Here is a 23,238-nt window from a genome sequence, read left to right on the forward strand (position 1 = left end):
GGACACCGTGTCCCCAGGACCCGTCTGCAACCGCACGTTCGACATGTACGCCTGTTGGGGGGACGGTGTCCCCAACAGCACCGTCACCGTCCCCTGTCCCTGGTACCTGCCCTGGCACCACCGAGGTAACCTGGGGGGGGGTGACCGGTGACACGGGTGACACCGGTGACATGGGTGACATTGGGGACACGGTGTCGCAGTGCGGGACGGGGTGGTGACGCGGCGCTGCGGCCCCGATGGCACTTGGGTGACGGACGAGACGGGGCGGCCCTGGCTGGACCACGAGCAGTGCGGGGACACGCGGGGACAGCAGGAGCTGCAGGTGGGACGTGGGGTGACACTGGGGACATTGGGGGCACTGGGGATATGGGGACATGGGGGACATGGGGGACATGGGGACAAGGGTGGACATGGGGACATGGGGACATGGGGACAAGGGGAGATACGGGGACATGGGGGGCATGGGGACATGGGGGGTATGGGTACATGGGGGACATGGGGACATGGGGGTGACACTGGGGATATGGGGGGCGTGGGGACATTGGGGTGACACTGGGGATATGGGGGACATGGGGACATGGGGGACATGGGGACATGGGGGACATGGGGACATGGGGGACATGGGGGTGACACTGGGGACATGGGGGTGACACTGGGGATATGGGGGACATGGGGACATGGGGACATGGGGAGCACTGGGGACACAGGGGGATATGGAGGATATGGGGGACATGGGGGTGACACTGGGGATATGGGGGACATGGGGACATGGGGACATGGGGGTGACACTGGGGACACAGGGGGATATGGAGGATATGGGGGACATGGGGGTGACACTGGGGATATGGGGGGCACTGGGGAACATGGGGGACATAGGGATATGGGGGGCAAGGGGACATGGGGGTGACATTGGGGATATGGGGGACACTGGGGACATGGGGACATGGGGGTGACACTGGGGATATGGGGGACATGGGGACATGGGGGTGACACTGGGGATATGGGGGACATGGGGACATTGGGGACATGGGGGTGACACTGGGGATATGGGGGACATGGGGACATGGGGACATGGGGGTGACACTGGGGATATGGGGGACATGGGGACATGGGGGTGACACTGGGGATATGGGGACATGGGGACATGGGGGTGACACTGGGGATATGGGGGACATGGGGATATGGGGGACATGGGGACGTGGGGACATGGGGGTGACACTGGGGATATGGGGGACATGGGGACATGGGGGACATGAGGGTGACACTGGGGATATGGGTGACACTGGGGATATGGGGAACATGGGGACATGGGGGACATGGGGACATGGGGGTGACACTGGGGATATGGGGGACATGGGGACATGGGGACATGGGGGTGACACTGGGGATATGGGGGACATGGGGACGTGGGGACATGGGGGTGACACTGGGGATATGGGGGACATGGGGACATGGGGACATGGGGGTGACACTGGGGATATGGGGGGCATGGGGACATGAGGGACATGGGGAGCACTGGGGACACAGGGGGATATGGAGGATATGGGGGTGACACTGGGGATATGGGGGACATGGGGACATGGGGACATGGGGACATGGGGACAGGGGGGATATGGGGACATGGGGGGACATGGGGAGACATGGGGACATGGGGTGACACTGGGGACACAGGGACGGGGGAACACTGGGGGACATGGGGACATGGGGGACATGGGGGTACAGGGGGTGACACTGGGGACATGGGGACATGTCCTTGTGTCCCCTCTGCTGTCACCCGTGTCACCGCTGTGCCAGCCCCGGTGCCACCCGCTGTCCCTTGTCCCCCCCCCGCTGTCCCTTGTCCCCCCCCCGCTGTCCCTTGTCCCCCTCTGTGCCATGTCCCCGGTGCCACCCGCTGTCCCTTGTCCCCCCCCCCCGCTGTCCCTTGTCCCCCTCTGTGCCATGTCCCCGGTGCCACCCGCTGTCCCTTGTCCCCCCCCCGCTGTCCCTTGTCCCCCCCCCGCTGTCCCTTGTCCCCCTCTGTGCCGTGTCCCCGGTGCCACCTGGTGCCACCATGTGCCACCCGCTGCCACATGTGGCGCTGCCACGTGTCACCCCCCGCGGGACGCGGTGCCACGTGTGTCACCTCCCCCCCGCCGGGTCGTGCTGCGCCGGGTGACAAATGGGACACGGGTGACAAATGGGACACGGGTGACAAATGGGCCGCGCCCCGGGGCCGTGTCCTGTGTCACCGTGTCGCTGTCCCCGTCCCTTGTCCCCCCTCCTTGTCCCCACGATGTCCCCATGATGTCCCATGTCCCCATGTCCCTGTTTCCCCTCCCTGTCCCTTGTCCCCTGTCCCCCCCATGTCCCCTGTCCCCACTCCCTGTCCCCATGATGTCCCCATGATGTCCCCACGATGTCCCCTGTCCCCTGCCCATCCCCACGATGTCCCCACAATGTCCCCACGATGTCCCCACGATGTCCCCATGATGTCCCCACGATGTCCCATGTCCCCTCCCCATCCCCACGTCCCCACGATGTCCCCACGATGTCCCCATGATGTCCCCTGTCCCCTCCCCATCCCCTGTCCCCCCTCCCTGTCCCTTGTCCCCTGTTCCCTGACCCCTCCCTGTCCCTACAATGTCCCCACAATGTCCCCATGATGTCCCCATGATGTCCCATGTCCCCATGATGTCCCCATGATGTCCCATGTCCCCATGATGTCCCCGTGATGTCCCCACAATGTCCCCATGATATCCCCATGATGCCCCATGTCCCCATGATGTCCCCATGATGTCCCATGTCCCCATGATGTCCCCGTGATGTCCCATGTCCCCACACTGTCCCCATGTTATCTCCACAATGTCCCCTGTCCCCTCCATATCCCCATGATGTCCCCATGATGTCCCCGCAATGTCCCCACACTGTCCCTATGATATCCCCATGATGTCCCATGTCCCCATGATGTCCCCATGATGTCCCCATGATATCCCCATGATGCCCCCATGATGTCCCCATGATGTCCCCACGCTGTCCCCACACTGTCCCTATGATATCCCCATGATGTCCCCTTGATGTCCCCATGATGTCCCATGTCCCCATGATGTCCCCTCAATGTCCCCATGATATCCCCATGATGTCCCATGTCCCCACACTGTCCCCATGATATCCCCATGATATCCCCATGATGTCCCATGTCCCCATGATGTCCCCACGCTGTCCCCATGCTGTCCCCACACTGTCCCCATGATATCCCCATGATGTCCCCACGCTGTCCCCACACTGTCCCTATGATATCCCCATGATGTCCCATGTCCCCATGATGTCCCCATGCTGTCCCCACACTGTCCCTATGATATCCCCATGATGTCCCATGTCCCCATGATGTCCCCATGATGTCCCCATGATATCCCCATGATGTCCCATGTCCCCATGATGTCCCCATGATATCCCCATGATGTCCCCATGATATCCCATGTCCCCATAATGTCCCCATGATATCCCCATGATATCCCCATGATGTCCCATGTCCCCATGACGTCCCCACACCGTCCCTATGATATCCCCATGATGTCCCATGTCCCCTCCACATCCCCATGATGTCCCCGTGATGTCCCCATGATGTCCCCATGTTATCCCATGTCCCCATAATGTCCCCATGATATCCCCATGATATCCCCATGATGTCCCATGTCCCCATGAAGTCCCCGTGATGTCCCTATGATATCCCATGATGTCCCCATGATATCCCCATGATGTCCCATGTCCCATGATGTCCCCGTGATGTCCCCATGCTGTCCCCACACTGTCCCTATGATATCCCCATGATATCCCATGTCCCCATGATGTCCCCTCAATGTCCCCATGATGTCCCCATGATGTCCCATGATCTCCCCACATCCCCCTGATGTCCCCGTGATGCCCCCATGATGCCCCCATGATGTCCCCGCAATGTCCCCACCCTGTCCCCACGCTGTCCCATGATGTCCCCATGATGTCCCCACGCTGTCCCTTGATGTCCCCTCAATGTCCCCCAGCGCCACGCGTGGTTGCTGGAGCAGTTCCGCCTGCTCTACACCGTGGGTTACTCCGTGTCCCTCGTCGCCCTCGTCCTCGCTCTGCTCCTCCTCCTCCTCTTCAGGTACCTCCGGGGTGGGGGCACCCATGGGTGCTGGGGGGGGCGCCCATGGGTGCCGTCACCCCCCCGCGTCCCCGTGTCCCCGCAGGCGCCTGCGCTGCACCCGTAACGTGATCCACGCCAACCTGTTCGCGTCCTTCGTGCTGCGCGCCGGGGCCATCCTGGCCAGGGACGCCCTGCTGGGACGTCACCTGCGGGGCTGGGGACAAGGGGACATCGGGGACATGGCGGGGGAGCAGGTGGGGACACGTGGGGACGTTGGGGGGGAGCAGGGGGGACATATGGGGACGTTGTGGGGGAGCAGGTGGGGACACATGGACAACCGGGGCCATCCTGGCCAGGGGCTCCTTTCTGGGACGTCACCTGCGGGGCTGGGGACAAGGGGACATCGGGGACATGGCGGGGGAGCAGGTGGGGACACGTGGGAACGTTGGGGGGGAGCAGGGGGGACATCATGGGGGACATGGGGACATTGTGGGGAGCAGGTGGGGACACGTGGGGACACTGGGGACATTGTGGGGGACACATGGGGGACATGGGGACACTGGGGACATCATGGGGGAGTAGGTGGGGACACGTGGGGACACATGGGGGACATGGGGACACTGGGGATATCATGGGGGAGTAGGTGGGGACACATGGGGGGCACGTGGGGACATGGGGACACATGGGGGACACATGGGGACATTGTGGGGGACACATGGGGGACATGGTGACACTGGGGACATTGTGGGGAGCAGGTGGGGACACATGGGGGACATGGGGACATTGTGGGGGAGCAGGTGGGGACACGTGGGGACACTGGGGACATTGTGGGGGACACATGGGGGACACTGGGGACATTGTGGGAGAGGAGGTGGGGACGCGTGGGGACACATGGGGGACATGGGGACATCATGGGGACATTGTGGGGGACACATGGGGGACATGGGGACATCATGGGGACATTGTGGGGAGCAGGTGGGGACACATGAGGGACATGGGGACATTGTGGGGGCCACATGGGGACATGGGGACATTGTGGGGAGCAGGTGGGGACACGTGGGGGACACATGGGGGACATGGGGACATTGGGGACATCATGGAGGAGTAAGTGGGGACACGTGGGGGACACGTGGGGGGACATGGGGACATTGTGGGGGAGCAGGTGGGGACACGTGGGGACACATGGGGGACATGGGGACACTGGGGACATCATGGAGGAGTAAGTGGGGACACGTGGGGGACACATGGGGGGACATGGGGACATTGTGGGGGAGCAGGTGGGGACACATGGGGGACACGTGGGGACATGGGGACATTGTGGAGGACACATGGGGGACATGGGGACACTGGGGACATTGTGGGGAGCAGGTGGGGACATCATGGGGGACATGGGGACATTGTGGGGGAGCAGGTGGGGACACGTGGGGACACATGGGGACACTGGGGACATCATGGGGGAGTAAGTGGGGACACGTGGGGGACACATGGGGGACATGGGGACATTGTGGGGGAGCAGGTGAGGATACATGGGGGACACATGGGGGACATGGGGACACTGGGGACATCATGGGGGAGTAGGTGGGGACACATGGGGGGCACGTGGGGGGACATGGGGACACATGGGGGACACATGGGGACATGGGGACATTGTGGGGGAGCAGGTGGGGACACATGGGGGACACTGGGGACATTGTGGGGGACACATGGGGGACATGGGGACACTGGGGACATTGTGGGGAGCAGGTGGGGACACATGGACAAGCTGGGGCCATTCTGCTCAGGGACTCCCTTCTGGGACGTCACCTGCGGGCCTGGGGACATGGGGACATCGGGGACATGGCGGGGGAGCAGGTGGGGACACGTGGGGACACGTGGGGACGTTGTGGGGGAGCAGGTGGGGACACATGGGGGACACATTGGGGACATGGGGACATCATGGGGGAGCAGGTGGGGACACATGGGGACACATGGGGGACACATGGGGGACATGGGGACATTGGGGACATCATGGGGGAGCAGGTGGGGACACATGGGGGACATGGGGGACATGGGGACAATGTGGGGGACACATGGGGGACATGGTGACCCTGGGGACATTGTGGGGAGCAGGTGGGGACATCATGGGGGACACATGGGGGGACATGGGGACATCATGGGGGAGCAGGTGGGGACACGTGGGGGACACATGGGGGACATGGTGACACTGGGGACATTGTGGGGAGCAGGTGGGGACACATGGGGGACATGGGGACATCATGGGGGAGCAGGTGGGGACACGTGAGGGACATGGGGACATCGTGGGGAGTAGGTGGGGACACGTGGGGACACATGGGGGACATGGGGACATTGTGGGGGAGCAGGTGGGGACACATGGGGGACACATGGGGGACATGGGGACACTGGGGACATCATGGGGGAGTAGGTGGGGACACATGGGGGGCACGTGGGGGACATGGGGACATCATGGGGGACACATGGGGACATGGGGACATTGTGGGGGAGCAGGTGGGGACACATGGGGGACACGTGGGGGACATGGGGACATTGTGGAGGACACATGGGGGACATGGGGACACTGGGGACATCGTGGGGAGTAGGTGGGGACACGTGGGGACACATGGGGGACATGGGGACATTGGGGATATCATGGGGGAGTAAGTGGGGACACGTGGGGGACACGTGGGGACATGGGGACATTGTGGGGGACACATGGGGGACATGGGGACATGGGGACATTGTGGAGGACACATGGGGGACATGGGGACACTGGGGACCTTGTGGGGGAGCAGGTGGGGACACGTGGGGGATATGGGGACACATGGGGACATTGTGGGGAGCAGGTGGGGACACATGGGGGACACATGGGGACATGGGGACATTGTGGGGGAGCAGGTGGGGACACATGGGGGACACATGGGGGACATGGGGACATTGTGGGGAGCAGGTGGGGATGCGTGGGGACACTGGGGACATTGTGGGGGACACATGGGGGACATGGTGACACTGGGGACATTGTGGGGAGCAGGTGGGGACACATGGGGGACACGTGGGGGGACATGGGGACATTGTGGGGGACACATGGGGACATGGGGACATTTTGGGGGAGCAGGTGGGGACACGTGGGGCACATGGGGACACATGGGGGACACATTGGGGACATGGGGACGTTGTGGGGGAGCAGGTGGGGACACATGGGGGACACATTGGGGACATGGGGACATCGGGGACATGGCGGGGGAGCAGGTGGGGACATCATGGGGGACATGGGGACATCATGGGGGAGCAGGTGGGGATGCGTGGGGACACTGGGGACATTGTGGGGGACACATGGGGACATGGGGACATTGTGGGGGACACATGGGGGACATGGGGACACTGGGGACATTGTGGGGAGCAGGTGGGCACACGTGGGGGACATGGGGACATCGTGGGGGAGCAGGTGGGGACACGTGGGGGACACATGGGGACATGGGGACATTGTGGGGGACACATGGGGGACATGGGGACATGGGGACATTGTGGGGAGCAGGTGGGGACACGTGGGGGAGACATGGGGGACATGGGGACACTGGGGATATCATGGGGGAGTAGGTGGGGACACATGGGGGGCACATGGGGGGACATGGGGACACATGGGGGACACATGGGGACATGGGGACATTGTGGGGGAGCAGGTGGGGGACACGTGGGGGACATGGGGACACATGGGGCCATTGTGGGACAGGAGGTGGGGACACATGGGGGACACATGGGGGACATGGGGACATCGTGGGGGACACATGGGGGACATGGGGACATCGTGGGGACATTGTGGGAGAGGAGGTGGGGACACGTGGGGAACATGGGGACATCATGGGGACATTGTGGGACAGGAGGTGGGGACACATGGGGGACACATGGGGACATGGGGACATTGTGGGGGACACATGGGGGACATGGGGACACTGGGGACATCATGGGGGAGTAAGTGGGGACACGTGGGGGGCACATGGGGGGACATGGGGACACATGGGGGACACATGGGGACATGGGGACATTGTGGGGGAGTAGGTGGGGACACATGGGGGACACATGGGGGACACGGGGACATTGTGAAGGACACATGGGGGACATGGTGACACTGGGGACATTGTGGGGAGCAGGTGGGGACATCATGGGGGACATGGGGACATTGTGGGGGACACATGGGGGACATGGGGACACATGGGGACATCGTGGGAGAGGAGGTGGGGACACATGGACAACCGGGGCCATTCTGCCCAGGGACGCCCTGCTGGGACGTCACCTGCGGGGCTGGGGACAAGGGGACATCGGGGACATGGCGGGGGAGCAGGTGGGGACATCATGGGGGACATGGGGACATTGTGGGGGAGCAGGTGGGGACACGTGGGGACACGTGGGGACGTTGTGGGGGAGCAGGTGGGGACACATGGGGGACACATTGGGGACATGGGGACATCATGGGGGAGCAGGTGGGGACACATGGGGACACATGGGGGACACAAGGGGAACATGGGGACATTGGGGACATCATGGGGGAGTAGGTGGGGACACATGGGGGACACATGGGGGGACATGGGGACATCATGGGGGAGCAGGTGGGGACACGTAGGGGACACATGGGGGACATGGGGACACTGGGGACATTGTGGGGGAGCAGGTGGGGACATGTAGGGGACATGGGGACATCGTGGGGAGTAGGTGGGGACACGTGGGGACACATGGGGGACATGGGGACATCATGGGGGAGTAGGTGGGGACACATGGGGGACATGGGGGACATGGGGACAATGTGGGGGACACATGGGGGACATGGGGACACTGGGGACATCATGGGGGAGTAGGTGGGGACACATGGGGGACACATGGGGGACATGGGGACACTGGGGACATCATGGGGGAGTAGGTGGGGACACATGGGGGACACGTGGGGGGACATGGGGACATCGTGGGGGACACATGGGGGACATGGGGACATTGTGGGAGAGGAGGTGGGGACACATGAGGGACATGGGGACATTGTGGGGGACACATGGGGGACATGGGGACATCATGGGGACATCGTGGGGAGCAGGTGGGGCCACATGGGGACATTGTGGGGGAGCAGGTGGGGGCACGTGGGGGACACATGGGGGACATGGGGACATTGTGGAGGACACATGGGGGACATGGTGACACTGGGGACATTGTGGGGAGCAGGTGGGGACACATGGGGGACACATGGGGACACATGGGGGAGCAGGTGGGGATACGTGGGGACATTGTGGGGGAGCAGGTGGGGACACATGGACAACCGGGGCCATTCTGCCCAGGGACGCCCTGCTGGGACGTCACCTGCGGGGCTGGGGACATGGGGACATCGGGGACATGGCGGGGGAGCAGGTGGGGACACGTGGGGACATGGGGACGTTGTGGGGAGCAGGTGGGGACACATGAGGGACATGGGGACATTGTGGGGAGCAGGTGGGGCCACATGGGGACATGGGGACATTGTGGGGGAGCAGGTGGGGACACATGGGGGACACGTGGGGACATGGGGACATTGTGGAGGACACATGGGGGACACTGGGGACATTGTGGGGAGCAGGTGGGGACACATGGGGGACATGGGGACATTGTGGGGGAGCAGGTGGGGACATTGTGGGGGACACATGGGGGACATGGGGACATTGGGGACATCATGGAGGAGTAAGTGGGGACACGTGGGGGACACGTGGGGGGACATGGGGACATTGTGGGGGCCACATGGGGACATGGGGACATTGTGGGGGAGCAGGTGGGGACACGTGGGGACACATGGGGACACTGGGGACATCATGGGGGAGTAAGTGGGGACACGTGGGGGACACATGGGGGACATGGGGACATTGTGAGGGACACATAGGGGACATGGGGACATTGTGGGGGAGCAGGTGGGGGCACGTGGGGGACACATGGGGGACATGGGGACATCATGGGGGACACATGGGGGACATGGGGACATTGTGGGGGACACGTGGGGGACATGGGGACATTGTGGGGGACACATGGGGGACATGGGGACATCATGGGGACATTGTGGGGAGCAGGTGGGGACACATGGGGACACTGGGGACATTGTGGGGGACACATGGGGGACATGGGGACACATGGGGACATCATGGGGGAGCAGGTGGGGACACATGGGGGACATGGGGACACTGGGGACATCATGGGGGAGTAGGTGGGGACACGTGGGGGACACGTGGGGGGACATGGGGACATTGTGGGGAGCAGGTGGGGACACATGGGGGACACATGGGGACATGGGGACACCTGGGACATCATGGGGGAGTAGGTGGGGACACGTGGGGGACACATTGGGGACATGGGGACATTGTGGGGGACACATGGGGGACATGGGGACATCATGGGGACATTGTGGGGAGCAGGTGGGGACATCATGGGGGACATGGGGACATCATGGGGGAGCAGGTGGGGACGCATGGGGACACTGGGGACATGGGGACATTGTGGGGGACACATGGGGGACATGGGGACATCGTGGGAGAGGAGGTGGGGACACATGAGGGACATGGGGACATTGTGGGGGACACATGGGGGACATGGGGACATTGGGGACATCATGGGGAATAGGTGGGGACACATGGGGGACATGGGGACATTGTGGGTAGCAGGTGGGGACACGTGGGGGACATTGTGGGGGACATGGGGACACTGGGGACATCATGGGGGAGTAGGTGGGGACACGTGGGGGGCACGTGGGGACATGGGGACACATGGGGGACACATGGGGACATGGGGACATTGTGGAGGACACATGGGGACATGGGGACACTGGGGACATTGTGGGGAGCAGGTGGGGACACATGGGGACATGGGGACATTGTGGGGGACACATGGGGGACATGGGGACATTGTGGGGGACACATGGGGGACATGGGGACACATGGGGACATCGTGGGAGAGGAGGTGGGGACACATGGACAAGCTGGGGCCATTCTGCCCAGGGACGCCCTGCTGGGACGCCACCTGCGGGCGTGGGGACAAGGGGACATCGGGGACATGGCGGGGGAGCAGGTGGGGACACGTGGGGACATGGGGACATCATGGGGGAGCAGGTGGGGATGCGTGGGGACACTGGGGCATTGTGGGGGACACATGGGGACATGGGGACACTGGGGACATTGTGGGGAGCAGGTGGGGACACATGGGGGACATGTTGGGGACATGGGGACGTTGTGGGGGACACATGGGGGACATGGGGACATTGGGGGGAGCAGGTGGGGACACAAGGGGGACATGGGGACACATGGGGACATTGTGGGAGAGGAGGTGGGGACACGTGGGGGACATGGGGACATTGTGGGGGACACATGGGGGACATGGGGACATTGGGGACATCATGGGGAATAGGTGGGGACACGTGGGGGACATGTGGGGGGACATGGGGACATTGTGGAGGACACATGGGGGACATGGTGACACTGGGGACCTTGTGGGGGAGCAGGTGGGGACACATGGGGGACATGGGGACACATGGGGACATCATGGGGGAGTAGGTGGGGACACATGGGGGACACGTGGGGGACATGGGGACATTGTGGGGGAGCAGGTGGGGACATCATGGGGGACAGATGGGGGACATGGGGACGTTGTGGGGGGCAGGTGGGGACACGTGGGGGACACATGGGGGACATGGGGACACATGGGGACATCGTGGGAGAGGAGGTGGGGACACGTGGGGGACATGGGGATATCATGGGGGAGCAGGTGGGAACGCGTGGGGACACTGGGGACATTGTGGGAGAGGAGGTGGGGACACATGGGGACATGGGGACATGGGGACATCATGGGGGAGTAAGTGGAGACACGTGGGGGACATGGGGACACATGGGGGACACATGGGGACATTGTGGGGAGCAGGTGGGGACACGTGGGGGACATGGGGACATTGTGGGGGCCACATGGGGACATGGGGACATCATGGGGGAGCAGGTGGGGACACATGGGGGACACATGGGGGACATGGGGACATTGTGGAGGACACATGGGGGACATGGGGACACTGGGGACATTGTGGGGAGCAGGTGGGGACACATGGGGGACATGGGGACATTGTGGGGGAGTAGGTGGGGACACATGGGGACACATGGGGACATGGGACATTGTGGGGGAGCAGGTGGGGACATGTGGGGGACACATGGGGACATGGGGACATTGTGGAGGACACATGGGGGACATGGTGACACTGGGGACATTGTGGGGAGCAGGTGGGGACATCATGGGGGACACATGGGGGACACAGGGACACTGGGGACATCACGGGGGGTTGTTCCCTCCACACTCTCGGTGCCACCCCCCCCTTGTCCCCCCCCGTGCGTGTCCCCTGAGTGTCCCGTGTCCCCAGGCGCTGGCCGGCTGCCGCCTGGCGCAGGTGCTCACCCAGTACTGCGTGGGTGCCAACTACGGGTGGCTGCTGGCCGAGGGGCTGTTCCTGCACAAGCTGCTGGTGCTCGTCACCTTCCCGGGCCAGCGCTGCCTGCCCGCCTTCCTGCTGCTGGGCTGGGGTCAGTGTCCCCTACTGTCCCCGAGTGTCACCAAGTGTCCCCAGGGGTGTCCCTGTCTCCATTCTCCCACCACAGGGGTGTCCATGGGGGTCCCTGTCTCCATTTCCCCCACCCCAAGGGAATCCTCTGTCCCCAAGTGTGTCCCCAAGTGTCCCCAGGGGTGTCCCCGAGTGTCCCCAGGTGTCCCCAAGTGTCCCTGAGTGTCCCCGAGTGTTCCCTGGGGTGTCCCTGTCTCCATTCCACCACCACAGGGGTGTCCCCAAGTGTCCCCAAGGGAATCCCTGGTCCCTGTCAGTGTCCCCAAGTGTCCCCAAGTGTCCCCAAGGGAATCGCTGGTCCCTGGGGGTGTCCCCAAGTGTCCCCAAGTGTCCCCAAGGGAATCCCTGGTCCCTGGGGGTGTCCCCAAGTGTCCCCAGGGGTGTCCCTGAGTGTCCCCGAGTGTCCCCAGGTGTCCCATGGGAGTCCCTGTCCCCATTTCCCCCACCCCAGAGGTGTCCCCAACGGAATCCCAGGTCCCTGGGGGTGTCCCCAAGTGTCCCCAGGTGTCCCCAGGGGTGTCCCTGTCCCCATTCCCCCACCACAGGGTGTCCATGGGGGTCCCTGTCCCCGTTTCCACCACCCCAGGGGTGTCCATGGGGGTCCCTGTCTCCATTCCCACCACCACAGGGTGTCGCCAAGTGTCCCCAGGGGTGTCCCCGAGTGTCCCCAGGTGTCCCCAAGTGTCCCCGAGTGTCCCCAGGGGTGTCCTTGTCTCAATTCCCCCACCACAGGGGTGTCCCCGGGTGTCCCTGTCCCCGTTTCCACCACCCCAGGGTGTCCCCAAGTGTCCCCAAGGGAATCCCTGGTCCCTATGAGTGTCCCCAAGTGTCCCCAGGGGTGTCCCCAGGTGTCCCCAAGTGTCCCCAAGGGAATCCCTGGTCCCTGGGGGTGTCCCCAAGTGAATCCGTGGTCCCTGTCAGTGTCGCCGAGTGTCCCCAGGTGTCACCAAGTGTCCCTGAGTGTCCCCAGGTGTCCCAGGGGTGTCCCTTTCCCCATTTCCCCCACCCCAGGGGTGTCCCCAAGGGAATCCCTGGTCCCTGGGGGTGTCCCCAAGTGTCCCCAAGGGTGTCCCTGTCCCCATCTGCCCCTCCAGGCTTGTCCTTGTCCCCATTCCCCGCCCCAAGTCATGTCCCCAAGCGAATCCCATTCGCTGCTGATGTCCCCAAGTGTCCCCAAGTGTCCCCAAATGTCCCCCCAGGTGCTCCCGTCCTCTTCGTTGTCCCCTGGGTGGTGGCCCGTGCCCTCTACGAGAACGAAGGGTGAGGCCGCTGTCACCGCGTCCCCACATTGTCACCCCCTCTTCGGGGACACCGCTGTCCCCAAGACGGTGACACGAGTGTCCCCAAGGGGGTGACACGAGTGTCCCCACCGCAGGTGCTGGGAGAGGAACGAGAAGGCGGCGGTTTGGTGGATCATCCGCTGTCCCATCCTGGTGGCCGTGGCGGTGGGTGGCATTGTCCCCAACCCTGGTGACATCACGGTGTCACCACCTCAATGACATCACGGTGTCACCTTCCCAATGACATCACGGTGTCACCTTCCCGGTGACATCACGGTGTCACCACCCCATTAACATCAAGGTGTCACCACCTCGGTGACATCACGGTGTCACCACCCCAGTGACATCACGGTGTCACCACCCCAATGACATCATGTTGTCAACCACCCCGGTGACATCGCGGTGTCACCTTCCCGGTGACATCACAGTCTCACCAGCCCAATGACATCATGTTGTCACCACCCTATTGACATCACGGTGTCACCACCCCGATGACATCATGTTGTCACCTCCCTGGTGGCATCACGGTGTCACCACCCCAGTGACATCACGGTGTCACCTCCCCGGTGACATCATGGTCTCACCATCCCATTGACATCATGGTGTCACCACCCCCGTGACATCGCAGTGTCACCACCCCAATGACATCACGGTGTCACCACCCCAATGACATCATGTTGTCACCACCCCGATGACATCACGGTGTCACCACCCCAATGACATCACGGTGTCACCACCCCATTGACATCATGTTGTCACCTTCCCAATGACATCACGGTGTCACCTCCCTGGTGACATCATGTTGTCACCACCCCGATGACATCACGGTGTCACCTTCCCAATGACATCACGGTGTCACCTCCCTGGTGACATCATGTTGTCACCACCCCAATGACATCACGGTGTCACCATCCCATTGACATCACAGTGTCACCACCCTATTGACATCACGGTGTCACCACCCCAATGACATCATGTTGTCACCTTCCCAATGACATCATGGTGTCACCACCCTGGTGACATCACGGTGTCACCTCCCCGGTGACATGGCAGTGTCACCACCCCAATGACATCGCGGTGTCACCACCCTACTGACATCACAGTGTCATCACCTCGGTGACATCACGGTGTCACCTTCCTGGTGACATTGCAGTGTCACCACCCCAATGACATCACGGTGTCACCACCCTGCTCACATATCAGTGTCACCACCCAGTGACATCGTGGTGTCACCACCCCATTGACATCACGGTGTCACCACCTCAGTGACATCACAGTCTCACCACCCCAATGACATCATGTTGTCACCTTCCCAGTGACATCACGGTGTCACCACCCCAATGAAATCACGGTGTCACCTCCCTGATGACATCATGTTGTCACCACCCTATTGACATCACGGTGTCACCACCCCAATGACATCACGGTGTCACCTTCCCGGTGACATATCTGTGTCACCACCCCAATGACATCACGGTGTCACCACCCCAATGACATCATGTTGTCACAACCTTGGTGACATCACGGTGTCACCACCCTATTGACATCACAGTGTCACCACCCCAGTGACATTGCGGTGTCACCTCCCCGGTGACATCACAGTCTCACCAGCCCAATGACATCATGTTGTCACCACCCTATTGACATCACGGTGTCACCACCCCATTGACATCATGTTGTCACCTTCCCAATGACATCGCGGTGTCACCACCCCAGTGACATCATGTTCTCACCTCCCCGGTGACATCGCGGTGTCACCTCCCCAGTGACATGACGGTCTCACCACCCCAATGAAATCAGGGTGTCATCTTCCCAATGACATCACGGTGTCACCTCCCTGGTGACATCGTGGTGTCACCACCCCAATGACATCATGTTGTCACCATCCCATTGACATCATGGTGTCACCACACCGATGACATCATGGTGTCACCTCCCCAATGACATAATGTCCTCACCACCCCAGTGACATATCAGTGTCACCACCCCAATGACATCACGGTGTCACCTCCCCAATGACATCACGGTGTCACCTCCCCAATGACATCACGGTGTCACCACCCCAATGACATCATGTTGTCACCACCTCGGTGACATCATGGTGTCACCTCCCCATTGGCATCACGGTGTCACCACCCCAGTGACATGACGGTCTCACCACCCCAATGAAATCAGGGTGTCATCTCCCCAATGACATCACGGTGTCACCACCCCATTGACATCATGTTGTCACCTCCCCGGTGACATCACGGTGTCACCTCCCCGGTGACGTCGCGGTGTCCCCGTGTCCCCAGGTGAACTTCGTGGTGTTCGTGCGCATCGTCCGCATCCTGGTGGCCAAAGTGCGGGCGCACCAGGTGGCCCGTGGGGACACCCGGCTCAGGTGGGGACACGGCGGGGACGCGGGGGGGACACGCGGGTGGCACCGAGTGGCCTCGTCCCCGTCGTGTCCCTGTGGTGGCCCTGGGGTGGCTCTGTGTCCCCAAGTGTGTCCCCAAGTGTGTCCCCATCCCTATAATGTCCCCAAGTGTGTCCCCATCCCATCATGTCCCCAAGTGTGTCCCCAAGTTTGTCCCCACCCCCATAATGTCCCCAAGTGTTTCCCCAGCCCTATAACGTCCCCATGTGTGTCCCCATCCCTATAATGTCCCCAAGTGTGTCCCCAAGTGTGTCCCCAAGTGTGTCCATCCCATCATGTCCCCAAGTGTGTCCACAAATGTGTCCCCAAGTGTGTCCCCATCCCATCATGTCCCCAAGTGTGTCCACAAGTGTGTCCTCATCCCTATAATGTCCCCAAGTGTGTCCCCAAGTGTGTCCCCACCCCCATAATGTCCCCAAGTGTGTCCCCATCCCATCATGTCCCCAAGTGTGTCCCCAAGTGTGTCCCCACCCCCATAATGTCCCCAAGTGTGTCCCCAGCCCTATAATGTCCCCAAGTGTGTCCCCACCCCCATAATGTCCCCAAGTGTGTCCCCATGTGTGTCCCCAACCCTATCATGTCCCCAAGTGTGTCCCCACCCCCATCATGTCCCCAAGTGTGTCCCCACCGCCGTAATGTCCCCAAGTGTGTCCCCATGTGTGTCCCCATCCCTATCATGTCCCCAAGAGTGTCCCCAAGTGTGTCCCCATCCCTATAATGTCCCCATGTGTGTCCCCATGTGTGTCCCCATCCCTATAATGTCCCCATGTGTGTCCCCATCCCTATAATGTCCCCAAGTGTGTCCCCATCCCATCATGTCCCCAAGTGTGACCCCAAGTGTGTCCCCCTCATAATGTCCCCAAGTGTGTCCCCAAGTGTGTCCCCATCCCTATAATGTCCCCAAGAGTGTCCCCAAGTGTGTCCCCACCCCATAATGTCCCCAAGAGTGTCCCCATGTGTGTCCCCACCCTCATCATGTCCCCAAGTGTGTCCCCATTGCTGTGTTACCACCACAGTGTGTCGCGGGGATGTCCCGGGGGTGTCCCCGCTGTCCCCGTTGTCCCCACGGGTGTCCCTGCTGTCCCCATTGGTGTCCCCATTGTCCCCACGGTGTCCCCATTGTCCCCATGGTGTCCCCTTGTCCCCATTGCTGTCCCCATTGTCCCCACGGGTGTCCCCATTGTCCCCATGGTGTCCCCATTGTCCCCATTGGTGTCCCCATTGTTCCCAGTGGTGTCCCCATTGTCCCCATGGGTGTCCCCATTGATGTCCCCATTGTCCCCACGGGTGTCCCCATTGTCCCCATGGTGTCCCCATTGTCCCCATTGGTGTCCCCATTGTTCCCAGTGGTGTCCCCATTGTCCCCGTTGTCCCTATGGGTGTCCCCATTGTCCCCACAGGTGTCCCCATTGGTGTCCCCATTGTCCCCGTTGTCCCCATTGGTGTCCCCATTGTCCCCATGGTGTCCCCATTGTCCCCATGGGTGTTCCCGTTGGTGTCCCCATTGTCCCCATTGGTGTCCCCACTGTCCCCACGGTGTCCCCATTGTCCCCATGGTGTCCCCATTGTCCCCACGGGTGTCCCCATTGTCCCCATTGGTGTCCCCGCTGTCCCCACGGTGTCCCCATTGTCCCCATGGTGTCCCCATTGTCCCCATTGGTGTCCCCATTGTTCCCAGTGGTGTCCCCATTGACCCCGTTGTCCCTATGGGTGTCCCCATTGTCCCCACAGGTGTCCCCATTGGTGTCCCCATTGTCCCCGTTGTCCCCATTGGTGTCCCCATTGTCCCCATGGTGTCCCCATTGTCCCCATGGGTGTCCCCGTTGGTGTCCCCATTGTCCCCAGTGGTGTCCCCATTGTCCCCATTGTCCCTATGGGTGTCCCCATTGGTGTCCCCATTGTCCCCATTGTCCCCATTGTCCCCACTGTCCCCATTGTCCCCATTGTCCCCACTGTCCCCACTGTCCCCATTGTCCCCATTGTCCCCATGTCCCCATTGTCCCCACTGTCCCCATTGTCCCCACTGTCCCCACTGTCCCCATTGTCCCCATTGTCCCCACTGTCCCCATTGTCCCCATTGCCCCCATTGTCCCCATTGTCCCCACTGTCCCCATTGTCCCCATTGTCCCCACTGTCCCCACTGTCCCCATTGTCCCCATTGCCCCCATTGTCCCCATTATCCCCATTGTCCCCATGTCCCCATTGTCCCCACTGTCCCCACTGTCCCCATTGTCCCCATTGTCCCCATGTCCCCATTGTCCCCACTGTCCCCATTGTCCCCACTGTCCCCACTGTCCCCATTGTCCCCATTGTCCCCACTGTCCCCATTGTCCCCATTGTCCCCATTATCCCCATTGTCCCCATGTCCCCATGTCCCCACTGTCCCCACTGTCCCCATTGTCCCCATTGTCCCCACTGTCCCCATGTCCCCATTGTCCCCACTGTCCCCATTGTCCCCATGTCCCCATTGTCCCCACTGTCCCCACTGTCCCCATTGTCCCCATTGTCCCCACTGTCCCCATTGTCCCTGTTGTCCCCATGTCCCCATTGTCCCCATTGTCCCCACTGTCCCCATGGTGTCCCCATTGTCCCCACTGTCCCAACTGTCCCCACTGTCCCCATTGTCCCCATGTCCCCACTGTCCCCACTGTCCCCATTGTCCCCACTGTCCCCATGTCCCCACTGTCCCCACTGTCCCCATTGTCCCCACTGTCCCCACTGTCCCCACTGTCCCCACTGTCCCCATGTCCCCACTGTCCCCACTGTCCCCATTGTCCCCATTGTCCCCATTGTCCCCATTGCCCCCATTGTCCCCACTGTCCCCACTGTCCCCACTGTCCCCATGTCCCCAGGCTGGCGCGCTCCACGCTGACGCTGATCCCGCTGCTGGGGGTGCACGAGGTGGCCTTTGCGCTGGCGGGGGAGGGGCAGGGGGGGGACACCCCCCGGCTGGTGCGGCTGTGCCTGCAGCTGCTGCTGTCGTCATCGCAGGTGGGACACGGGGACAATGGGACAATGGGGACAATGGGGACATCAGTGGGGACATGGGGACAATGGGGGCATTGGGGGCAATGGGGACATTGGGGATAATGGGGACATTGGGGACAATGGGGACATGGGGACAATGGGGACATGGGGACATCAGTGGGGACGTGGGGACAATGGGGGCGTTGGGGACAATGGGGACATTGGGGACATTGGGGACATCAGTGGGGACGTGGGGACAATGGGGGCGTTGGGGACAATGGGGACATTGGGGACATCAGTGGGGACGTGGGGACAATGGGGGCGTTGGGGATAATGGGGAGAATGGGGACATGGGGACAATGGGGGCGTTGGGGACAATGGGGATGTTGGGGACATTGGGGATATGGGGGACAATGGGGGCGTTGGGGATAATGGGGAGAATGGGGACAATGGGGACATTGGGGACAATGGGGATGTTGGGGACAATGGGGGCGTTGGGGATAATGGGGAGAATGGGGACATTGGGGATAATGGGGGTTTGGGGATATGGGGACAATGGGGACATCAATGGGGACATGTGGACAATGGGGACAATGGGGACATTGGGGATATGGGGACATTGGGGACATTGGGGACATGGGGGACACAGGGGACATTGGGGATATGGGGGACAATGGGGACATGGGGACATGGGGACACCAATGGGGACACTGGGGAGAATGGGGACATGGGGACAGTGGGGACATGGGCGACACTGGGGACAATGGGGGCGTTGGGGGCAATGGGAACAATGGGGACATGGGGGACACAGGGGACATTGGGGATATGGGGGACAATGGGGACAATGGGGACATGGGGACAATGGGGACATGGGGACAATGGGGGCATTGGGGACAATGGAGATGTTGGGGACAATGGGGGCCTGCAGCTGCTGCTGTCGTCATCGCAGGTGGGACACGGGGACAATGGGGACAATGGGGACAATGGGGACAATGGGGACAATGGGGACATGGGGACAATGGGGGCGTTGGGGATAATGGGGACATGGGGACAATGGGGACATGGGGACATCAGTGGGGACGTGGGGACAATGGGGGCGTTGGGGACAATGGGGACATTGGGGACATTGGGGATATGGGGACAATGGGGACATGGGGACATCAGTGGGGACGTGGGGACAATGGGGGCGTTGGGGATAATGGGGAGAATGGGGACATGGGGACAATGGGGGCGTTGGGGACAATGGGGGCGTTGGGGATAATGGGGAGAATGGGGACATTGGGGACAATGGGGGTATGGGGATATGGGGGACAATGGGGACAATGGGGATATGGAGACAATGGGGACAATGGGGATATGGGGACAATGGGGACATGGGGACATCAATGGGGACATGGGGACAATGGGGGCGTTGGGGACAATGGGGACATTGGGGATAATGGGGATATGGGGGACAATGGGGACATTGGGGGCATTGGGGACAATGGGGACATGGGGGACAGTGGGGACAATGGGGATGTTGGGGACAATGGGGGCCTGCAGCTGCTGCTGTCGTCATCGCAGGTGGGACAATGGGGACAATGGGGACATGGGGACATCAATGGGGACGTGGGGACAATGGGGGCGTTGGGGACACTGGGGAGAATGGGGACAATGGGACATTGGGGAGAATGGGGATATGGGGACATCAATGGGGACATGGGGACAATGGGGACAATGGGGACAATGGGGACATTGGGGATAATGGGGACAATGGGGACATGGGGACATCAATGGGGACATGGGGACAATGGGGACAATGGGGACAATGGGGACATTGGGGATAATGGGGATATGGGAATATGGGGACAATGGGGGCGTTGGGGACAATGGGGACATGGGGACATGGGGGACAGTGGGGACATGGGGGGGTATTGGGGACAATGGGGACATGAGGACATCAATGGGGACGTGGGGACAATGGGGGCATTGGGGACAATGAGGATAATGGGGATATGGGGACAATGGGGATGTGGGGACAATGGGGATGTTTGGGACATTGGGGATATGGGGGACAATGGGGACATGGGGACAATGGGGACATTGGGGACAATGGGGACATTGGGGATAATGGGGGTATGGGGATATGGGGACAGTGGGGACATGGGGACATCAATGGGGACATGGGGACAATGTGGACAATGGGGACATTGGGGATATGGGGACAATGGGGACATGGGGACATCAATGGGGACGTGGGGACAATGGGGACATTGGGGATAATGGGGATATGGGGACATTGGGAACAATGGGGACATGGGGGATACAGGGGACATTGGGGATATGGGGGACAAAGGGGACAATGGGGATATGGGGACAATGGGGACATGGGGACGTCAATGGGGACATGGGGACAATGGGGACATGGGGACAATGGGGGCATTGGGGACAATGGGGATGTTGGGGACAATGGGGGCCTGCAGCTGCTGCTGTCGTCATCACAGGTGGGACAATGGGGACATGGGGACATGGGGACATCGGTGGGGACGTGGGGACAATGGGGACAATGGGGATGTTGGGGACAATGGGGAGAATGGGAACATTGGGGATAATGGGGGTATGGGGACATGGGGACAGTGGGGACATGGGGACATCAATGGGGACATGGGGACAATGTGGACAATGGGGACATTGGGGATATGGGGATATGGGGGACAATGGGGACATGGGGACATCAGTGGGGACATGGGGACAATGTGGACAATGGGGACATTGGGGACATTGGGGATATGGGCACAATGGGGGCGTTGGGGATAATGGGGACATTGGGGATATGGGGACAATGGGGACATTGGGGATATGGGGACAATGGGGACATGGGGGATAATGAGGACACTGGGGACAATGGGGACGTTGGGGACAATGGGGATGTTGGGGATAATGGGGACATGGGGACATTGGGAACAATGGGGACATGGGGGATACAGGGGACATCGGGGATATGGGGGACAATGGGGACATGGGGACGTGGGGACATGGGGGAGACTGGGGCCAATGGGGATGTTGGGGGCATTGGGGACATTGGAGATAATGGGGACATTGGGGACAATGGGGACATGGGGACAATGGGGACGTTGGGGGCAATGGGGACATGGGGACATTTGGGATAATGGGGATATGGGGACATTGGGGATATGGGGACAGTGGGGACAATGGGGAGATGGGGATATGGGGACAATGGGGACATGGGGGACAATGGGGACAGTGGGGACAATGGGGATATGGGGGACAATGGGGACATTGGGGGCAATGGGGACATTGTCCCCAACATCCCCATTGTCCCCAATGTCCCCGTGTCCCCCCCATATCCCCCATGTCCCCATGTCCCCCCCATATCCCCAATGTCCCCAATAACCCCAATGTCCCCATGTCCCCCCCATATCCCCAATGTCCCCAATGTCCCCATGTCCCCCCCCATATCCCCAATGTCCCCAATAACCCCAATGTCCCCATGTCCCCCCATATCCCCCACGTCTCCCCATATCCCCAATGTCCCCATGTCCCCCCCATATCCCCCATGTCCCCCATGCCCCCAATGCCCCCATGTCCCCCCCATGTACCCAATGTCCCCAGTGTCCCCAATGTCCCCATGTCCCCAGGGTCTCGTTGTCAGCGTCCTCTACTGCTTCGTCAACAAGGAGGTTCGTCCCATTGCCACCCCGGGGCAGGGGGGGGACACGATGACATCACATCACCCCCCCAGAGTGGGGGGGACACACGATGACGTCACATTGTCACCCGGGGGGGGGTGACACCCGTGTCCCCATGTCCCCAGGTGCAGGCCGAGGTCCGGCGGGGGTGGCAGCGCTGGCGTTGGGGTGTCACCCCCCCCCGGGTCCCC

At 61.6% G+C, this 23,238-nt stretch overlaps 1 protein-coding gene across 1 annotated transcript in view; it reads left to right on the forward strand.

The window, feature by feature from the left end:
• Positions 1–16: 16 nt before the first annotated feature.
• The window catches only part of LOC309452871 (gastric inhibitory polypeptide receptor-like), a gene marked incomplete at both ends in the record, with an annotated part of 23,605 nt that continues 383 nt past the window's right edge, over positions 17–23,238 (forward strand). The window contains 11 exons of the mRNA XM_082077531.1: positions 17–125; positions 201–322; positions 4,020–4,123; positions 4,209–4,335; positions 12,495–12,654; positions 13,892–13,952; positions 14,068–14,137; positions 16,267–16,355; positions 19,244–19,382; positions 22,997–23,038; positions 23,173–23,209. Coding sequence (XP_081933657.1) covers positions 17–125; positions 201–322; positions 4,020–4,123; positions 4,209–4,335; positions 12,495–12,654; positions 13,892–13,952; positions 14,068–14,137; positions 16,267–16,355; positions 19,244–19,382; positions 22,997–23,038; positions 23,173–23,209 — 1,060 coding nt within the window. The remainder of the gene's footprint in view (positions 126–200; positions 323–4,019; positions 4,124–4,208; positions 4,336–12,494; positions 12,655–13,891; positions 13,953–14,067; positions 14,138–16,266; positions 16,356–19,243; positions 19,383–22,996; positions 23,039–23,172; positions 23,210–23,238) is intronic.

This window comes from Streptopelia decaocto (assembly GCF_964273445.1).
Source record: "Streptopelia decaocto genome assembly, contig: HAP1_SCAFFOLD_1062, whole genome shotgun sequence".
In the NCBI taxonomy this organism is placed as follows: Eukaryota; Metazoa; Chordata; class Aves; order Columbiformes; family Columbidae; genus Streptopelia; species Streptopelia decaocto.